The sequence below is a fragment of the Mustela nivalis genome, assembly GCF_964662115.1.
Source record: "Mustela nivalis genome assembly, chromosome: X".
Lineage (NCBI taxonomy): Eukaryota > Metazoa > Chordata > Mammalia > Carnivora > Mustelidae > Mustela > Mustela nivalis.
In genome coordinates, this window is record NC_139040.1 from 30410113 (window position 1) to 30429897 (window position 19785).

At 49.9% G+C, this 19785-nt stretch overlaps 1 protein-coding gene across 2 annotated transcripts in view; it reads right to left on the reverse strand.

The window, feature by feature from the left end:
• Window positions 1-19129, reverse strand: part of DOCK11 (dedicator of cytokinesis 11) — a 189459-nt gene extending 170330 nt beyond the window's left edge. The window contains exon 1 of one of the 2 annotated variants that reach the window (XM_082716291.1): window positions 18736-19129. In XM_082716291.1, coding sequence (XP_082572417.1) covers window positions 18736-18837 — 102 coding nt within the window. In that variant the 5' untranslated portion in view covers window positions 18838-19129. The remainder of the gene's footprint in view (window positions 1-18735) is intronic. The other variant, XM_082716290.1, reaches the window with a different exon arrangement.
• Window positions 19130-19785: the final 656 nt, after the last annotated feature.

The window sequence follows — 19785 nt, forward strand, 5'->3', positions numbered from 1 at the left end:
TATCTTAATAACAAAGGCATCATGCTAATTATCCAAATATTACACATCACATATTTATATTTACACATGACACATAAATATAGCAAGGTAAGTATGGAACAGGTCTGGAATTCTACATTTTCTGATTATAAAAATAATACACGCTTCACGCAAAATAAATGAACATTTACAGAACAGAAAGCAAAACAAGAATAACACTTATAATCCCACCAGCCAGAGATACATACTGTTCATATTTTTAAATTTTTTTAACGATTTTATTTATTTATGTAAGAGAGAGAGAGAGCACAAGCAGGGGGAACAGCAGGAAGAGGGAGAAGCAGGCTCCCCGATGAGCAGGGAGCCCAATATGGGGCTCGATCCCAGGATCCCGGGATCATGACCTGAGCCAGAGTCACCCTGGTGCCCCCGTACTACTCATATTCTATATACACCCATACATTATAAATACACACACCCCATCCCACACACCTTCGAAGAATGTTTTCTTTGAATCTAACAACATTTATTCAGCGCTTGCTATGCTCCAGGCCTTGTTCTGTGGGCTTTATTGTGGTATTTTACTGGATTCTTAACAACAACCTGCTGAGGTCAGAACGATCATCTCCATTTTACAGATGAGGAAACTGAGGGCACAGAGGGATTCAGTAACTACCTTCACACATATCACATGTGCTCTCTTTGACAAAAATTCGATCGTGCGTTTCCATAACCTAAACTCTCCATGTCGATAATACAGCTAGATGTCATTTTGATGACTACATGGTTTTCTGGTGTATGGGTAGACCTTTGCACAATCCCTTACTTTGCACATGGAGGGTGTTCAAATGTGGGGATGGGTTGTTTTGTTTTGCTGTTAGAAACAACTCTGCAGGCCCGCTGAGGATGGACACCACGATCTCCATTTGAGCAAGGAGTGCAAGGAAGTTCCACCCAGTTAAATTGGGGACCCAAGGCAACACAGATCGTCAGGGGACTCGCTGGGCCCTGCTGGAGCTCAGGCTGGTATGCTTGAGCTCCTGAAGGCATTTACATTCTCAAGGGCAGGAGAAGCTGCGAGCCATAGCTCTGAGGCAGAATGAACTCATCTCCCCAGAGCTGGAGACAACTAGTGTGGTAGGATGAAAAAATGCCCCCAACCCCCACCCCAAGATCTGCCCCCATCCCCATCCCTGGAACCCGCAAATGTTACCTTTACGGCGAAAAGGTCCTTACACAAGTCAAGGGTCTCAAGGTGAGGGGATCATTCTGGATTACTGGGTTGGGCCCCAAATGCCATCACAAATGACCTTACAGGGAAGAAGCAGAGGGAGCTCTGACACAGGTGAAGAGAAGGCAATGTGGTCACAGAGGCAGAGCCTGGACTGATGGAGCCACAGGCCAAGGAACGCTGACAGCTCCCAAAGCTGGGAGAGGCAAGGGATTGATGCAATCCTTCCCTAAATTCTCTGGATGGAGCACGGCCCAGGGATAGCGATTTCAGGCTTCTGGTCTTCAGAATTACAAGAAAATAAGTGTGTCGTCTGAAGCCACACAGTTTGTAGTAACTTGTTCCGGGGGTCCCCGGGTATCCATACAACTAGCCGCAGGCGATCAGCCTGCAGAAGGACCAATGGACTCCAAATGGGGGAGAGGAGGGAAGAGGGCCGTTTGACCTCAACCCTGCAGGAAAGATCGGATTCCCTTGAGCAGGGAAGGGGCTGGAAGGGCATTCCAGGAAGAAGAGTCAGCATGTGCAAAGGCCCTAGAGGGGGCAAGTGTGCTTGGGGAGCAGCAGTGGCCCAGCGTGACCCGTATCCAGACCACAGGAAGGGACGTGGCGGGAGAAGAGAATTCAAGGGTGGGCCAGGCCTTGCTGGTGGACAGGAAAGAGTGTGAAAGCCCCACTAGGAAATCTGGGTGCTTGCTTACAGTAATGTAGAACCAATGCAGGTAGACTTAGTATATTTCTGGGTTTGAGGATTCTGTTATTTTCCCTCATTCTCCCGAGAGGCAACAGAATGGCAGTGGCTTTCTGGCTATTTCAAGACAAGAACTATGTTGCTTACTGTCCAGATGATCCACTCGGATTTGTTATACCACTAGGGACATGTGGACAAAATCCTGCTTAAATGGTTGCTCCAGGGAGGGAGCAAGAAACATGACGATGAGATGGACTTCCTCAGTTCCATCTGGTGTCAAAGCGGGGGGGAATGTTCCTGCCCGCCCCAACACCAGGAAACCCACTCTGAAATGTACCAAATAACGACCCCAACAGAGCACAATCCTCTGTTAAATTAAGCTACAGGTTCTTCTGTCATGCTTCACTTTTGGAAGGTCTACTAAGCCAAAGGCCACTTTTTCCCAACTAAACCCAGCAGGAAAAAAAAAAAAAAAAACAAAGTGATGTAAACTGGGCTCTGTATCTGTAATTCTATCATTTCTTTTCTTTCTTTTCTTTTTTTTAATTATCTCATTTCCTAAACTCTTCATTCTTAGTCCGTAATTCTGCAGCTAGAACCTCCACTTCGTTTAGTTGGAACTAAATCCAAAGCCAGGACATTTTGGGGGACAACCTTGCCAGATGTGTAGCTCCACGACATTTCCTTGGCATCCAGGCCACTGGATTTCCAGAAAAGGCACCCGGCCATCACTAGCTCAGGCCTCTGGAATTTTCCATCCTTGGCTAAAGAAAAGGTTAAAAAAAATAAACATGGCTCTGTCCCCTGGAGAACACTTAGCGGCCAAACACTGAGGAGAGGGGGAAGGAAGAGGTGAGAAAAAGAGAGAGAGGAGAAAGGGAGAGTGGGAGCGTGCCCACCACAGAAGCATGGCGGAAGGGAGCAGCCAAGGGCTGGCTATGGGAGAGCTCTGGTGCTCGGGCTGGACCAGGGAGCCAGATAACACAGATTTTCCCAGACGGTGGCAGTGCAGGGAGGGGAACGCCACCAAGAGCAGCACTTGAAGAAAATCACAGGGAGGGGAAGACAGTTAGAGGGTGGCAGAAGGTGGGAAGGGGAAGAAAGCAATGTGGTAGGGAGAGGACAGAGTCAAGAGAGAGAGGAAGCCCGGCCCAGAGGGGGCCAGCCTCAGAGAAAATCTCAAGGGCTAAGAGGAGAAGCCACCATTGTTACCACTCCCGTCTAGGAGGGTTGGCTGCCTTGACAAACGTGGGTCTGGCCCAAGGGTGGGCTTCCACTCCTCTTCCACCTGAGGACAGTGGAAGTGAGGGCAGGTGGACCCGGATCACCAGGCCCTCCACCCTTGACTCCCAAAAGAAATGTGGCCTCTACACGTTTCCAGCAGTCCCCAGTCTCCAGCTTCCATTTCCCTCGGAGACCAGCACCCCGAGTATCCACGACATTCCTTCACTAACTGATGGGGGGTCCTGAATGATGCAAGATCATGGTGTATATTGCCTCCATCCCCTGAACCAATGTCTACTCACCCCTGTGGGCTCTGAGAAAACCAGTCCATTTACCTAGAACAACTTCTAAAGGGTCTGAGTTCTTCCTATCAGAATCTAAAAAAAGACTACTACCCTTGTTAAATATTGTTAATATTTTTTTAAGATTTTATTTATTTATTTATTTATTTATTTGACAGACAGAGATCACAAGTAGGCAGAGAGAGAGAGAGGAAGCAGGCTCCCCACTGAGCAGAGAGCCCGACGCGGGGCTCGATCCCAGGACCCTGGGACCATGACCTGAGCCAAAGGCAGAGGCTGTAACCCACTGAGCCACCCAGGCACCCCTAAATATTGTTAATATTTTAATCTCTGGTCTCCGAGTCTATTATAATGGGGAAAACAAAACAAACAAACAAACAAAAAGAACCTCCTTTCAGTCTGAACTTTTTTGTATCCTTTAGTTTCCTCAGATTAAGTCCTTGTCTTGCCTTCCTCCACCCCCCCTTGCTCTAAGTAGATTTCATCCTTTAACAAGAAATCAGTGGAAACAGATTCTCTGCTTCAGTTCAAGCAACCATTCTAAAAACACTTCCCTTGAGATTTTGGCACGCACTGAAGGAAAGTATCTATCTTTTCTCTCCGCTAAGGCAGTTACCCTCCACAGCTCAGCACACCTCTCTCTCTCTCTCTCTCACTCTCCAACAATACACTTGGTTTCTAGTTCCTTCTGGTATATACCACAGCTCCCCACGTTCCAGAGTTCTAAGGCATCCCTTAGAACAGAAACCCCTGAAACAGAAAGCCATAAATCAAGAACATAATACGAAATAAAATAAAATGAGCCGGGCTGAAGGGAAAGAGCCTATCATCTGGAGAAGACACCAATTTCCAGAGGAGACTTCAACAGGACTCCAATTAACAATTCTTCCATCTTTTATAGATTAGTATAGATTGGTAGTACATGAACACATCAGAAACCATTTTTAAGCTAATTCCTTGAGAACATCTGAATGTTTTCAGTGAGCTGGCTGATAAGGAGAATTGGAACTGTTTTCCTACCGAGGGGGGGAAGAAAGGAAAAAACATAGCTGAAGAAAGAGAAAACGGTGAATGCAACTTTTGTCCCTATAGATTTTATAAACAAAATCTTATGGGTGGGGGGGAGTCCCCCAACCTTTTACACAATTGTCAATGCACTACAGTCAGGTCACTTAGCCAACGGGCCCGAGAAAAGCTAGGCCGGGCCTCAGAGAAGCATAGCCATGGCCAATTAGAATCTATGTAAAAATAGAAAATGCAATCCACATCTATGCTAGAGCACTCCTTCAGTGCAGGAAAGCTCTCTGCCTCCAGCTCATCAGGGATATTACGCTTGCCAGGGTGAGGAGGGCTGGTGCCCACGTGATCAGCCAGTGAGTGAGTTTTTGTGGTGTGTCTCTAAGATGGCAGCAACTGGATTGGGTGAAGAGCGGAAGTTTCAATTTATCTCTCGACTGAAATCATGAAACCAGAAGGAGATCAGAGAGATTTTTCCAGTCCCTCTCACTGTTTCTCCGACCACGTGTTTTAGAAACCTGTTTTTGGAAAAGGGTCCAACAGTTACCCTGGAAATGCAGGCAGGCCATGCCTGGTCTAACTTGACCTTCAGGATGAGGGAAGTGTCTCTCACACAGCACACATGAGAGGTGTCTTGGGGCTAGTCAACCGAAGAGTTATTCTCTCATGATGCGAAACCATCTCTTTCTCTTTTAAACATACACACACACCCATGAGCATGTGCGCATGCACACGTGCACCCACACACACACACACACACACCCCTCACTACTCTTTTCTTCAACTTTAGCTTGGGGTGGAAAATTCCATAGGCCTAAGCTGGCTAAGTGCCTGCTAAGTGTCTGGCCAGCTTGTATCCTGAAACACCTCAAGTCTGAGAGCAGTGCCCACTTACAAGAACTCCAGACTGAGGGAGTTTTGTGTGGGAAAAATTTTTTTAATTATGAAGAATTTAAGAAAACATCCAAATTGAAATTGCAGACTGCAGACCTGTATGGCTTTCTTTCAGCCAAAAGTCTCAAAAGGGATTGTACTTCCTCATTTGAATTCTGTGAAGACTTCCGTACCTGGCTAGCAGTTTACCAGCCCATCGGATCCCTGGTCCTCCCCGACCCTGTCAAGTATCCATGTGGTGAACCCAACCCCGGCATCCCACCACTCTTCAACCTCCAGCAATGCCTGTGTGGTAGGAAGCATGGTTTCCACAGAGGTCCGCCATCTTAATCCTTGGAACCCGTTTCTACATGACTTTCCGTGGCAAAGGGGACTCTGCAGATGTGATTAACGGTTTTGAGATGGGGAAATTATCCAGGCTTATCCAGGCAGGACCAGTGTAACCCAAAGGTACATAAGTGTAACCATAAGCACAAGGGTGCTTCTAAGTGAAGGAGGGAGGTGGGAGAGTCAGAATCAGAGAAGGGGGTGTGATGACAGGAGCAGTGTCAGAGTGACATGACGCAAAAAAGACTTGACCGGCCATTGTTGGCTGGAAGATGGAGGAAGGGGCCATGAGCCAAAGAATGCGGGCAGCCTCCAGAAGCTGGAAAAGGCAAGGTAATGGATTCTCCCCCAGAGCCTCTGGAGGAAGTGAGGCCCTGCTGACTGACACCTTGGCGTTAGCCTAGTGAAACCCACTCTGGACTTCTGACCTCCAGACTGTGAGAATAAATTTATGTTTGCGACGCTAAATTTGTGGCAATGTCATAGCAGCCATAGGAAACGAATCAGACCATGTGTCTAGTCCAGCCCTCTGTAGAGCCACTGGCTGGGCCTCCTCATCCTGGGCACCCTGCCTTCCCCCAAATTCTCTAAGCAGACACTCACCCCTCCAGCCCACTAATCCCACCGTGCTGAGCTCAAGCTAGGTTTTTATTTTTGGTGGTGGTGTTTTTTCAAAAATTTTATTTATTTATTCGAGAAGGGGAGAGAGAAAGAGCACAAGCTGGGGGAGAGGTAGAGGGAGAAGCAGACATCCCACTGAGCAGGGAACCTGAGGTGGGGCTTGATCCCAGGACCCCGAGATCACGACCTGAGCTGAAGGCAGATGCTTAACCGACTGAGCCACCCAGGTGCCCCAAGCTCAAGCTGCTTTACGTTCCCAGTGAGGGTAGGGCAGCCCTCCTCAGGGTGAGCAAGAAGACCAAACTCACTTCTGGAGGAAATGGGCAACTGGTTGGAAAGCCAAGGCAGGGGGCTTAGATTCAGGGGATGGGGTAAGACAAAGGCCCCATGACTGAGACAGTGACATAAGGGGACGAAGAAGAAGATAAAACCTGGTGACCAGAAATGACTATTAAATACAGGGCAGGCCCAGCAGCCTAGAGGATTTTGAGGTCCAAGACCTGAGCTCTGCATTCAGTATCCTCTGATGTTACCTTCTTAGGCCCAGGCTGGTCTCTGAGCCCAGGACAGTGCTGAGGCAGCAGTGGACATCAGAGTAGCTCCAGAAACAGGAGGGAAGGAGGAAGAAAGGGGGCAGGGAAGAGAGAGCAGAGCTTTCATTACAGAACTAAAGTCAGGAGGCCTTACAGAATTCTCTTCTGGCTCTCCCAGTGCCTGAATGCTCATTTGCAGGGGGCAGACAGAAGCAAAATTCCTCCACAGACAATCACGGTGGCCCCCTGGTAGTGGAGAAGCCCCCTCCCCTGGGGTCAGGTTAGCCAGATGTCTTTGCTCCACAAGCCACAGGGCACGATGGAAAGCCTCTGCTGGCCAGAGGGAGAGCTCCTGGCCCCCTAGGAGCTTTTAAATAATGTTGTCATTCCATTTTTGCAACAGCTAATTCAGTGGCCTCCTGGCCTGAAGTTATTTCTTGGTGAGAAGTCAGGCACCTCACAGATGACATTCCCTCCTTCGGGTCTCTAGGAAACCAATCACTGCAGTGAAGCGTGAGGAACTTGTTAACTTAGGAAAATAAACTGGTTATGCCCACAGGACTCTTCTACGCACCCCGTAAGTACAGACAAGAGGTCCTGCTAGGCGCAAAGCTGGAGCCTGGCAGTTTCTCAAGTGGGTAAACCAAGCTACTAATATCAAAGGCCTGGAGAGACATACCGATGCTATTTTGGGGGCAGCACTACCCTGCACCAAAAAAAAAAGAAAAAATCATAAAAACAGTTCCATGACTCCGATCCCAGGTACCTCGGCAGAGCCAGTGTTCTGGAGAATTTTTTTTCCCATATACTTTTTCAAATAGCAGAGAATGGAAGAACAGCCAATTGCAAACAGTTCTCAGAATCCTTAGGCTTACTTTGGCAAGGAAAAGTCTATAGGGATCCTGCCCACATTTCTCAATCGCAGCCCCACCCCTCTTTTTTTGTTTTGTTTTGGTTTTGTCCTCACCTCCTACTTTCCCACTTGGGAGACCCAAGCTCACTCAGAGATAAACACAGTTTCCCAAAGAGAAGGAGGAGGTGATCATCACCAAAACCACACAAAAAAGAGCTTCCTCCACCTGATCTACTGGAGACTCGAGGCCAGAAGCGAGTGCTTCTTTACCTGATGACACCAAAGGAGACAAGATGCCTGGAGTTCATAACCTGTTCTGTGATTTGGTCAAGATGGCCGCCCAGCCTTACCTGGGTCTCTCCTTCCGCACAGCGGGGGCGGAGGAGGGCAACATGGTGCGTGTTCAATGGTGACCTGTGACAACATGCCAGGTCATAGGTCTAGCATTTTTTTAACCCTTCGTAAGCCTGGGGGTCATTCATCTAAAAACCATTTCCAACAATTGCGTTTCCACAGCCTCCTGCCACACCTCAGGGAAACACTTCCTGCTGACTCGGAGGCTTGGAAGACCCCTTGACTTCTTAGTTAAATCTCACCCAGTAAAACAGTTCGGTCGGGAGGGAAAGCTGATTCTTAAGTATCAGAATAGTCTCGAACATTTCTCAGCAGCTTGAAGCATATATGATCTGACCTAGGCTGTCAAGAACTGCAAAAATACAACTTCCTGGGAACGAGAAACTCCATGGGCAATGAGAATCAGGTGGAGAACAACTGCAGGAAATCGTTAATAGCAAATTTAGGCCTGATTGCGCGAGGTCGGGCGCGGACAATAGATAAACCACATGTCACTCGAACAGCTGCCACATTTTCCGTCCTATCGGCTATGCTGGAAACCCGTATGCACTATTCCAGATAGAACCTATCCTGCTAGCACAAAACCAGGATAACTGAATATAAAACACACTCATTTCTTAGGAGACATTTAAGGCTTTATGAGTTTTCCACTAAAATACATGTTTCCAAAACAGACCTTTAAAAAGGCACCTGAATTTGAACTTCAATATTCGCTTAAAAAAAAAAGAAGAAAATTGACGATTAATGAATGAAAGGGATGTCAATAAAAGTTTTGGGAGGGAAAGGAAAGAGCACCAGAGTTCTATTTCTCCACACGGAGCTCCTCTAACCCCTCCTTTCACGTCAACCACTCTGAACAGACTGTCCTGTCCTAAAGGTCAGTGCTTTTGCAAAAGGCCTTGCCCACAAGTTCCCCGGACCAGAGGGGCTTCTCCATAGGCAGGAGCCGGGGTGTTCCTCCCCACCAGAGGACCAGCCTTCCCACTCACTCATCAGACCTGGCTGAAGGCAAGGATGGCCAAAGATCCAGAGCCCTAGCTTGCACCTGCCAGTTTCTTCTTCTAGGAAGGGGGCGTGCTTCCCTTCCGCCCGTTTTGCTTTCGTCTGGTGACCTGGGCTACACACCCAAAAGACTTCTTGCCCACCAGAAAGCCTGGGAATATTCATGAGAGCCAAGAGCACTTGGCAGAGTCGCATGCCAAGGCCCCTCTTGTGTGCTTCGCAAGCCACGCCTCCTTTAAGCCTCTCCACATGCCCACAGGAGGGGTTATCAAGACACTAGAAGGTTAAATAACTGACCCAAGGTCACCCGGTATGAAGCCGAGCTGAACTCTGAACCTGGGCCTTCTCCTTCCAGATCCCACTCCACAGACGTCGCACTAGGGTTCTCATAAACCCTAGCTTCCAGGCTTGAAGTTCAAGGAGACCGCTCTCAGCCTCCAGGGTGGGACGCGGCAGGAACCGAGGAGGCATCCGGCTAGAAGTGGCTATAAAGCAACAGGCCAATGTTACGTGTGAGCAGCACCCCCAGCCCCGCCACAACCCACATTCCTGACAAAAGCAAAAGGAGAGCAAGAGATCTAAACCCCGAAGAGATGTGGATCATAAAATTGCCGCTGGATTTACAGAAAAGGGGAAACAGCTCTAGCTCCTTCTCCTTCCCGTGGTTTCCAGCCTTCCCTTCTGTGTTAACAACAACAACAACAACAACAACAAAATACTAAGAATTCTTCAACAGGCCTTACTCATGATTCTGTATCTCAGAAGAAAGTAACACCCAAGTAGGTAAATGACTCCTTTGAACTGAAATGCCACTAACAAGTAAGCGGTGGGGGGGGGGGGTTCCTCTGAGCGGAGGACTAAGGGTTTGGGAAGGTAGCAAGCACTTCTTCCAGTCCGTGGAGGTCCAGTAAAGGAATGCCAAGGTGAGTCACACGTGTACGCTGTAGATAAATCTAAGTGTTAGACATTACCGCTTACTTTCCCTGACCCCCTAAAAATAAAAAAAGGCCTCTACACTCAAATAAATGTGGGAATTGCCAGAGAACAGTGTTCATGGGCAAAAACCTGGTTAACATTGTTGAACCCCTAAAGGACGGAACCCTTGAAAAAACAGTAAAGATCACCAAAAAAGAACGTGGGGCGGGGAAGGAAGGCAGAGATGACGTCACCAACTGAAGGCAGAAGGCAGAATAGCTAGGCTCCTGCCAATTTCTGTCCTCTCCATTTGGGTCATTTGCATACATCTAATCTCCCTTCCGGACCTGTGAGTCCCTTTAGGGCAGGAAACAGCCCCTCTTCTCCCCAGCTCAAACTCTGGGTGGGGGAGCTGCCCAGGGGGTGACCTGACTTCCCATTTCTGTTCTAACTGGAAGTCTGGGGCTAGCCTCCAGACCACTCCTCCACGCCCTGCCTCCCACTTCCCTAATCACCCCCAAAGGTGCAAACCTCTTTAATCAGCCTAATCTGGCCTACAAATCTCATCGCAGGCCTCCCCCTCCCCCTTCCTCCCCTTCCTGATCCCATTTGGAACACTTCTCTGCCCTCAAGAACCCTAGTCTTGGGGCGCCTGGCTGACTCAGTTGGTAGAGCATGTGACTCTTGATGTCAGGGTTATGAGTTCAAGCCCGACGTTGGGAGTAGAGTTTACTTAAAACGAAGCATTAAAAAAAAGGAACCCTAGTCTTTTGCCAGAACACAACACTATGTGCTCAGCCATTCCCTAGAATGTTCTCTCCACAGTAAGCCTGACTTAACTGAAAGCCGGTTTTATCCTGACAGCCCTCTCGGGATGAGGTTGCTCTTCTTCTTTTCCTCTCCCCTATCACCAAACACACTTTGCCTCCGATTCACCCCGGCTCAGAAACCTCAGCGCCATCTTGACTCCACCCCCTCTCCTCTTTCCCTCCCACTTCTTCCTTCCTCTCTTCTCCTCCCCCTTCAAGAATCCCCGATTCTATCACTGAAACACCTCTTACATCCTCCCCCTTATCTCCATTCTCACTGCCTCAGGTAAGCCTTTCTTATCTCTCTCTCCAGAACTGTGTAACTATATGTTAACTAGTGACCTGGCCTCCAGTTACCCAATACCTCGTCCAGCCTACATACTGCTGCCAGTGGATTTTCCCGAGTACCCACCGCATTCCCGGCACTGTGTGAGGCCCTGGGCATAGAGATGAATACACAGCCCCTGACTTCTTGGCTAATATCTAGAAAGGGCAAGAAACATCGCCCCCTCCCCCATCTGTGATAGGCCCTTCTAGAATACCTTTGTTTCACCAGCTCCCTCTTTTTTTTTAAACCTTTATGAATCACTTCTACATCAGACACTTTCCATACACTATCTTTTTCTTTCATCTTCCTAAGAACCACACAAGGTGGGTACTATTTACCCCATTTCACAGATGAGGAAAATAAGATCTGGTTACGGGCCTCGTCTCACAAGGCAAGCAAGCTGGTGACCAAGGCCACATTTAGGCCCAGGTCTGACTCTTGAGCCTGGGCTCTTGCCTCCCATGTTTTAAGTAGGACAGCAAAATTCTGGAGAAGAGCCCAAATAGGATGACCATGATGGTGAAGAATTTCGAAACCAAGTCATATGAAAAAGAGAGGAAAGAAATGAAGTCTCTTTGGTTTTTGCGAAAAATGGCATGGTGCTGGGGCGCCTGGGGGGCTCAGGGGGTTAAGTGTCAGAATCTTGATCTCGGCTCAGGTCCCGATCTCAGGGTCCTGGGATGGAGCCCGTGTCAGGCTGGTGCTGGGTGTAGAACCTGCTTAAGATGCTCTCTCTCCTCGCCCTCTGCCCCCCCCCCCAAAATGACATGGTGGATGTCTCCAAATATTTGAAAGGTTGTCATGCAAAAGAGGAAGCAAACATATTCTGTGTGGCTCCAAACAGCAGAGCAAGGTCTGGCTGTGGCAGAACTTAATGGAGTAAATTTCAGTTCAAGAGCCTTTTCTAGCATACCCCTATACCCCTCCTAACAATCAAGTAGCATTTAAGGAGAAGCCAAGTCTTCACCTGTCAGGGTTATATGTAGGGGGCAAGCCTGCCATGTGCCAGTGGTCTAGATCAGCGTTTCTGGGCACATGAGAATCACCTTGAGTAGTTTTCAAAACACACGATGCCTGGCCCCACCCGGGACTTATCGAAACAGAGTCTTGGGGTTGAGACCGTTATTGCAAGAATTACAAACCAGGAAATACGTCTGTAAGAAGGTTCACTCAAATCCCCCAAAGAAGAAATACAAGTGGCTAAATCCACATATGAGAAACTGTTGGAGAGTATCCGAAGAAATGCAAATTGGAATGGTGCTGTACCATCTACCTACCTCCTATCAGACTGCAAAGACTAAAAAATATTAATAACCAGTGTTGGCATGGGAGAGGGGAGATGAACATGTGCATATTCTGATAAACAGTGAATGCCAACAACTTTCTGCAGGGCGATTTGACAGTGTGTTCCAGGGGACGCTTTTTTTCTTTTAATTAATCTATTTATTTTTAAATTCCAGTATAATTAACATACAGCATTATATTAGTTTCAGGTGTACAACACAGTGATTCAACAGTTCTATACATGACTCAGGGCTCATCACGGTAAGTATACTCTGACTTCTCACCCCCCCAACTCCCCTCAAGAGATTTTATTTATTTATTGGACAGAGACAGAGAGAGAGCACAAGCAGAAGCAGCGGCAGGCAGAAGGAGAGCGAGCAGCAGACTCCCCGCTGAACGGGGAGCCCGATGCGGGGCTTGATCCCAGGACCCAGGGATCATGACCTGAACCGAAGGCAGATGCTCAATGGACTAAGCCACCCAGGCATCCCATCAGAGGGCTTTTTGATGCTAAAAATGTGTCTAATATTGCAGCAAACAACTCCATTGCTGGAAATTTCCCCTGAAGGGACAATCTAGCAAGCTTGGAAACGCCTGCTCAAAGATGTTCATCCGTTAATGTTTTATACCCGTGCTGTCTGAAAGAACTTGCTTCAGTGATGGGCACGTTCTCTGTCTGCACTGTCCTATTTGGCAGCCCCAAAGCCACATGTGACTACTGTGTATTTGAACGGTGGCAAGTGCAAAGGAGCCAATTTTTTTAAGTTAACATAAATGTAAATGGCCACAGGTGTCTAGGAGCTAGCACGACTCACGCCTCTAACACCACAAAACTAAAAACTACCAAACTATCGCACAACGAAGTATGATTACCTACCAGACACGCACAGTGGAAGTTTTGGCCATCATTAAACATGATTACGTGCATTTACATTAACTGAAGTGAAGAAACAAATGTTCATAGGATATTAAGTGAAAAAATTATTTCAAAGTTTGTATATTTTTTCATCTTCTTTCATAGATAGATACACACATAGAGATCAAAGAGTCTTGACCTACACACGTTAGAATTTTAACAGTCTCGGGGCGCCTGGGTGGCTCAGTGGTTAAGCCGCTGCCTTCGGCTCAGGTCATGATCTCGGGGTCCTGGGATCGAGTCCCACGTCGGGCTCTCTGCTCGGCGGGGAGCCTGCTTCCTCCTCTCTCTCTCTCTCTGCCTGCCTCTCTGCCTACTTGTGATTTCTCTCTGTCAAGTAAATAAATAAATAAATCTTTAAAAAAAAAAAAAAAAGAATTTTAACCGTCTCCCTGCAAAATGAGATGATTATTCTTGCCTGGTTTTCCACCTTTTCTACAACAAATATGCATTTACTATGTAACAAAGCAATAAACGTTTACAAAAGAAAGCTTAGGGGCACCTGGGTGGCTCAGTGGGTTAAGCCTCTGCCTTGGGCTCTGGTCATGATCTCCGGGTCCTGGGATCGAGCCCCACATCGGGCTCTCTGCTCAGCGGGGAGCCTGCTTTACCCTCTCTCTCTGCCTGCCTCTCTGCCTGCTTGTGATTTCTTTCTTTCTCTCTCTGTCAAATAAATAAGTAAAATCTTTAAAAAAAAAAAAAAAAGAAGAAGAAGAAAGGAAAAGAAAGCTTAACAAGGGTTAGTCCAGGAAAAAGGCTCAACCCAGAGATTTCTTGTGCACATTTGTCTTAGGAAACAAATTCCACTATTTGGTGCTTCAAAGAGGGTTCACAGAATACTCCGCCCGGGGCTTTTGGACAGATCTTCCAGGGATGACTTGCCCTGGGGCCCCCTAACCTGGAGCAGCCCACGGGAGCAGGGAGCCTCCTTCTTGTTAGGCACCAACACTTGGGGTAACCATCCGCAGCTCATTCAGCCAGAGCCTAGCTAGGTCTGAGAACCAGAAATGCTTGGTCAAGAAGCCCATGGCCATGGGCTTTATTCTGCGTTGTTGTTTGGTCCTATATTAAGGAATCACTCACAACTTCCCTGGGTGGCGGGAGCAGGACAGCAGATTCGTTTCCAGGCCTTCCCTACATGTGAACCTAACACACACTCCAAGCAAAGGTAGTTGTATGCGGTGGGTTGGGGGGCAGTCAGCAGCTGCAGCCACTCTCAGCCATCCTCGGCTTTTGGAGAGTTTTTCTCTACCAGGGTTATTAGATGACATCCAGCAGGTGCCAGCTAAGGACATATCCTGCCTCCAGGGGCTAAAGCCCGGAACATCTAGCAACTCTTTCCAGATCCTTCTGCGCCCGAGGAATTGAGGGTAAGTTCCGCAGCAGTAGGCAAGCAGTATTTAAACACCTACCAAGCGATTTTTCCCAGGCTGACAGGAGGACTGCGCTTAAGGGCAGCTAGAACATGACAGGTTTCTGAATGACTTTGTGTCCCCCACCCCCCCACCCCGGCAGAAACAGCTACAGCCTGAATTGTAACAAAAACACGGTTTCAACTCTGCATATTAAATGTGTATATATGTAAAAACTTCTCTTTTAATCACACACACTCTCGGGTTATAATATTCTCCCCAAACCTCTCCCAGGAAATCTCCGCCAATGGTTAATTCTATCATTATCCTTTTCCCTTGGTTAAAACTGACCTTCACATAAATGCCAAACCTAAAGGAAAATGCAGCAACCAGTCTCTTTCCCTGCCTGCTTCATTATTTAGTGAATAGAGGCGTGGGCATACTAATAACTGAATGAAAGTGTGAATCCATGCCTACATGCTTTATACAGCCCAGGACCTCAGAGTTCTTCAAAACAGGGAGCAAAACGGAATGATGGTAGCCGCATGCCAACAAGGATATAATTGTAAAAATAATAATAATAAATTTTAAAAATCCAAAAAAACAAACAAAACCAACACCCATCTAAGCGGGAAATACTGTGTATTTGCCGTATATGCGTTCAGTCTGGAGGGTTTTCCAAGTTCTAGTGGGAAAGCCACCGGAGGACGGCGTGACCTGCTGTGGGAATGGTTCCCTCGTGAAATCCCACGAATACAGGCCTAACTCCTTTCATCGCACTTCGCTTTGCCCTGCTTTGCTGATAATTGCGTGTTTTACAAAGTGGGGATGTGTTGCAAACTGCCTCGAGCAAGTCTATCAGCACCATCTCTCCAAAAACACCTGCTCACTTCACATCTGTGTCATTTTGGTTACACCTTGCAAGAGTTCAGACCTTTTCATTGTTATGGCACTTGCTACGGTGATCTGTGATCGGTGACTATGACTCACTGAAAGCTCCGATGATGGCTGGCTTTTTTTTTTTTTAGCACTGCAGTTATTTTTTTAATTAAGTCATCTACGTTGTTTTTGAGACGCACTGCTATTGCACACTTAACAGACTACAGTATAGTGTAAACGTAACTTTTTGATGCACGGGTCAAGCAAAAATTTCATCTGGTTCGCTTTATCATGATAGCCACTCTCCGGCGGTGGTCTGGAACCGAACCCCCAGACCTCTGAGGTATTCCTGTGCGTGAGTCCGTATCGAAGCCCTAATGGGAGTGTCGTGGGTTTATAGCAGCAAGTGTAAATCCTACTTCAGCTGTCCCTAATAAACACTTTGGGGCTTAAATCAGAAAAAAATCACAAGTTGTAGCGGCAGCTGCAACACGGTCCACTTGCGTTCCAGACACCCATGGCTTTACTAACTCTGGTGACTGGCTCTTTGTGTCAGAAAAACAGGAGCCAAAGAAAGAGCCAGTTAGGAGAATCTACCCCTAAAGGTTGCTTCCTTGTTTCTTCATTGACCGAACTGCTTGCAAACAGCGTGCGCCAAGATGCGAATAATCTAGGTGTCCTACTGACAAACACATACAAAGACCCAACCTGGGCTGCAACTAATAAGAACAAATGAAGAAAATGGCACCTGCATTCACATATAACTAGAGGGCACCTACCATTTTTCTTGAATGTGGGAGAAAGGCTCAACAGATATTCACGGGTTTGGATTCCTAGAATCTGTCCCCCACGTCACCCCTCATCAGCTCCCCAAATCTCCATGTGGATCACACACCAGAGTAGTAAATAAATACCATTCCAGTGCCTTGCCTGGTAAACATCTGTGCACTCAGTCCCAAGTAAACCAGGCTGGCAGCAGCTTCCAGATAAATCTGCTCCCACTAACAGTTTTTCCAGCTTTGTCACGGAGCCAGCAGTAAGGAAGAGGTAGCTGTACCTGTGTTATACAAAATTCTTTTAAAAGCCTCAAAGCCTGGGGCACTTGCATGGCCCAGTCTGTTAGGTGCCCTGACTCTTGATTTCTGCTCAGGTCGTGATTTCAGGGTCATGGGCTAGAGCCGTACTCGGTGGGGAATCTGCTGAAGATTCTCTCTCTCTCTCTCTCTCTCTCTCCCTCTACCTCTGGCCCTCCCTGCCATTCTCTCTCTCTCTAATAAATAGATAAATCTTAAAAAAAAAAAAAAAAGCAAGAATGTTAATATTAACGTTTTGCTGCTGAGGGTAGCAGGTTGAAGGCTGGTCAAATCCCACTGGAGGTTTGCCGGGGCCCATTTCTACTCTTGAAACCATCTGTCCACATCACGGGCTCCCTTGGCACCATGCAGCAGAGGGCCAGCCACCCCGGCTCAAGCATGGTTGGTTTTTTTTTTTTTTCCCCATATTTAGGAAAGCATCTCCTGAGCGAGGCAGATTGAATCACTTGTTAGCAATCACCCAAGATGAGAGCCGGGTATAAATGCCCTACACATGGATTGCCTTCCTCTCTAAACTGGCTGTTATGGCAGCCGAGGTTCCAATCTGACCCTAACAGGACCTCATTCTAAAATCAGTGAGACACACAATAAGCCAAGTCCATTAAAACAACATTAAAGGTCTGGTTTTAGCTCTGCTAAACAGCAGGATTAAACTTTCAAGGGTCCAGCCACGATAGAGAGATTTCTTTAAAGTCACTTGGCTTTGCACAGTTGTAGCTATTAGGGATCAGATCTTTATCTCAAAGGTACACATTTTACCTTTGATCCTCCTCCAGAACTCCCACTAATGTCAACTTTCTCCACGGTTGGGATCAAGCCCCTGGCCTCCCTTTAATGTTGGCTTTATCGCAGATTCTACAAGATCAACAGAAAAATCACAAGAAAAAGCTGTGAAGTTCCCCTCCAATGATAAGTTGTTGGAACAAAAAGAGCCCACACGTAAATGGTGAAATTTAAACACAGCAGACTAGACGCTGTAAGGTAGAGGGAAAGGAGACACGAGAACGAAAAGCAACAACGAAAACCCAAAGTAACAAAACAAACACTAACCACTCTGATGGCTTATTTGGGGTTTGCTCTATAGTCCAAGAAATTGGCAACGAGTGTCTTGAAAACAGAAGGGGCGAGTGCCCGTTAGCACCGTCCGCTTTCCTCCTGAGCCAGACAATCCGGAGGGGGCTGAGGGTGCGATGGAGGGCTCCCAGGGGGTCAACGCGCTTTCAAATCCCCATCCCCCAGCCCTGCCGCCTCGGAGGCACCCCCGGGCTCTGACACCCACCACCCCCGCCGTCCTCCATCCCTGAACCCGCACACACCATCATCCCCCCAATACTGCCCCATCTCCTAGCCTCTGGAGCGCTCTTGGGTCCCAGGGGACACCCTCGCCCTGTGGCAACCGACCCCGCGCGCACTCGCCCCGGAACCCCGTTGTTTGCAATTCCCTCCCTCCGCGGCAGCAGCAACAGCACCCGTTCGCCACCCATCACCACCCTCTCCCCAGTAGCGGGAGGAAGTCGCTCTGCTTCCTCTGTTCTCACCGCCCGCCCGAGCTTGGGAGCCCGGGGCTTTTTGGGTGGGGTTCTTTTTTTGTGTGTACACAATGTGTGTGTGTATGTGTGTGTGTGTGTGCGCGCGCGCGCGCGCACGCGAGTGTGTGTGTGCAAAACGCTCATCGCATCCTTCCGCCGCGGCTCAGGTGTCCGCAGGAGGGAATCGGGATCTCGTCGCGCCCTGGTCCCTAGCTCTTTGTGCGGGCTCCAGGGCAGAGCGAGGTCCGCTCTCCAGCGCACACCCCCACCCCTCCCGGGGCCCGGGCCCGGGTTCCGAGCGTCCGCCTCCCGCGCAGCCGGCCGAGCCCCCGAACGCCCGTCGGGGTCCCACCGGGCGCACGCCTCCGCCGCACCGGGCGGCCGCCGCGCTGTCAGCGGGCGCCCGGGACTCGGACCCCGGCCGGCGGCGGCTGGTGCGCAAACTTACTGAAGCGGAGAAAGAGCCCGGGGCGCCGCGGGCGGCAGCCGCCAGCGCCGTTCCGGTCCCGGTGCCCGTGCCCGCGCCCGCGCGCAGAAAGCCACCCCGTCGCTCCCGCCCGAAGCGCGTCCTCCCGGGGCGCCCGGTGCCCCAGCCACTCACCAGCACCACGGAACCCCGCACGGCCTCCGACACGCTCTGCCGGAGCTCGGCCGCCGTGCCGGGCTTGCTGAGCCGCTTGGTGAATTTGCGCACTTCGGCCATGGCAGCGGCGGACGGCTGGCGGCGGGCGCACTCACTGCCCCGGGCCGGGGCGGCCACGGCCGCGGCTGCTCCCTCTGTTTACCCGCCGGCCGACCGGCCACATCGCAGCTCGGCGGCGGCGCGGCTCCCGCGGCTCCTCCCTCCCAGCCGCGGCTCCTCCCTCGTTCCCTCCTTCCCTCCGCGGCTGGCCCGCGCGCTCCCTGTCCTGCCCCACGGCGGGGCCGCTCCCTCCCCTGGAGAGCCTGGGCTCGGTTCGCGGCGGGCCCCAGGAGGAGGGTGTGTCCGGCGAGGAAGGGTGTGTGCCGGGGGGAGGGCGAACCGAAGGGGGGGCGAGGGTCACGAGGGAAGAGGGGGGAAGTGGCAACCGCTCGGGCTCCGCCCGCAGCTGATGTTGCTGGTGCAGCCGCATCCGGGAGGGGAGATCGGGCTGCTTCGCTTTTCGCGCGCGCCTGTGGGGGGGGGGGGGGGTGCAACGAAATATCTCCAGGCGTGTTCCACCCCAGTGCCCCTATCCCGCCCCAGCGGCTGCAGTGGCTGCAGGAGAGCCGGGGGACTCTTGCGTCGCCCCACCCCGCCAGCCCCCAGGGCCGCGGCGGCGAGGGACCGGGAAAGAACGTGGAGCGGCCGCCTATTGTGTGCTCTGCCGGGGAAGGGTCGCGCCGCTGTCGGTGGAGAGCCGGTGTTTTGCCAGAGCAGCTCGCCGGGGTCCTCCGCCCGCCCACACCTCTTTCTTGCCCAGGGGGTCCTGCGGCGAAGTGCGACCCGGGGAGGGAACAGGCTTGGGGAGTTGGAAACTTGCTGCGGCCGAACCCACTACCCCACCCCACCCCCACGAGGGCGGGGTAGAACTGGGTGGCGGGGTCTGAGCCTGTAGCAGGTTGTCTAGTTCAGCAGCGGCTGTGCGCTGGGGGTGGGGTGGAGTTGGTATCTGGAAGGCCCTGCCGGTCT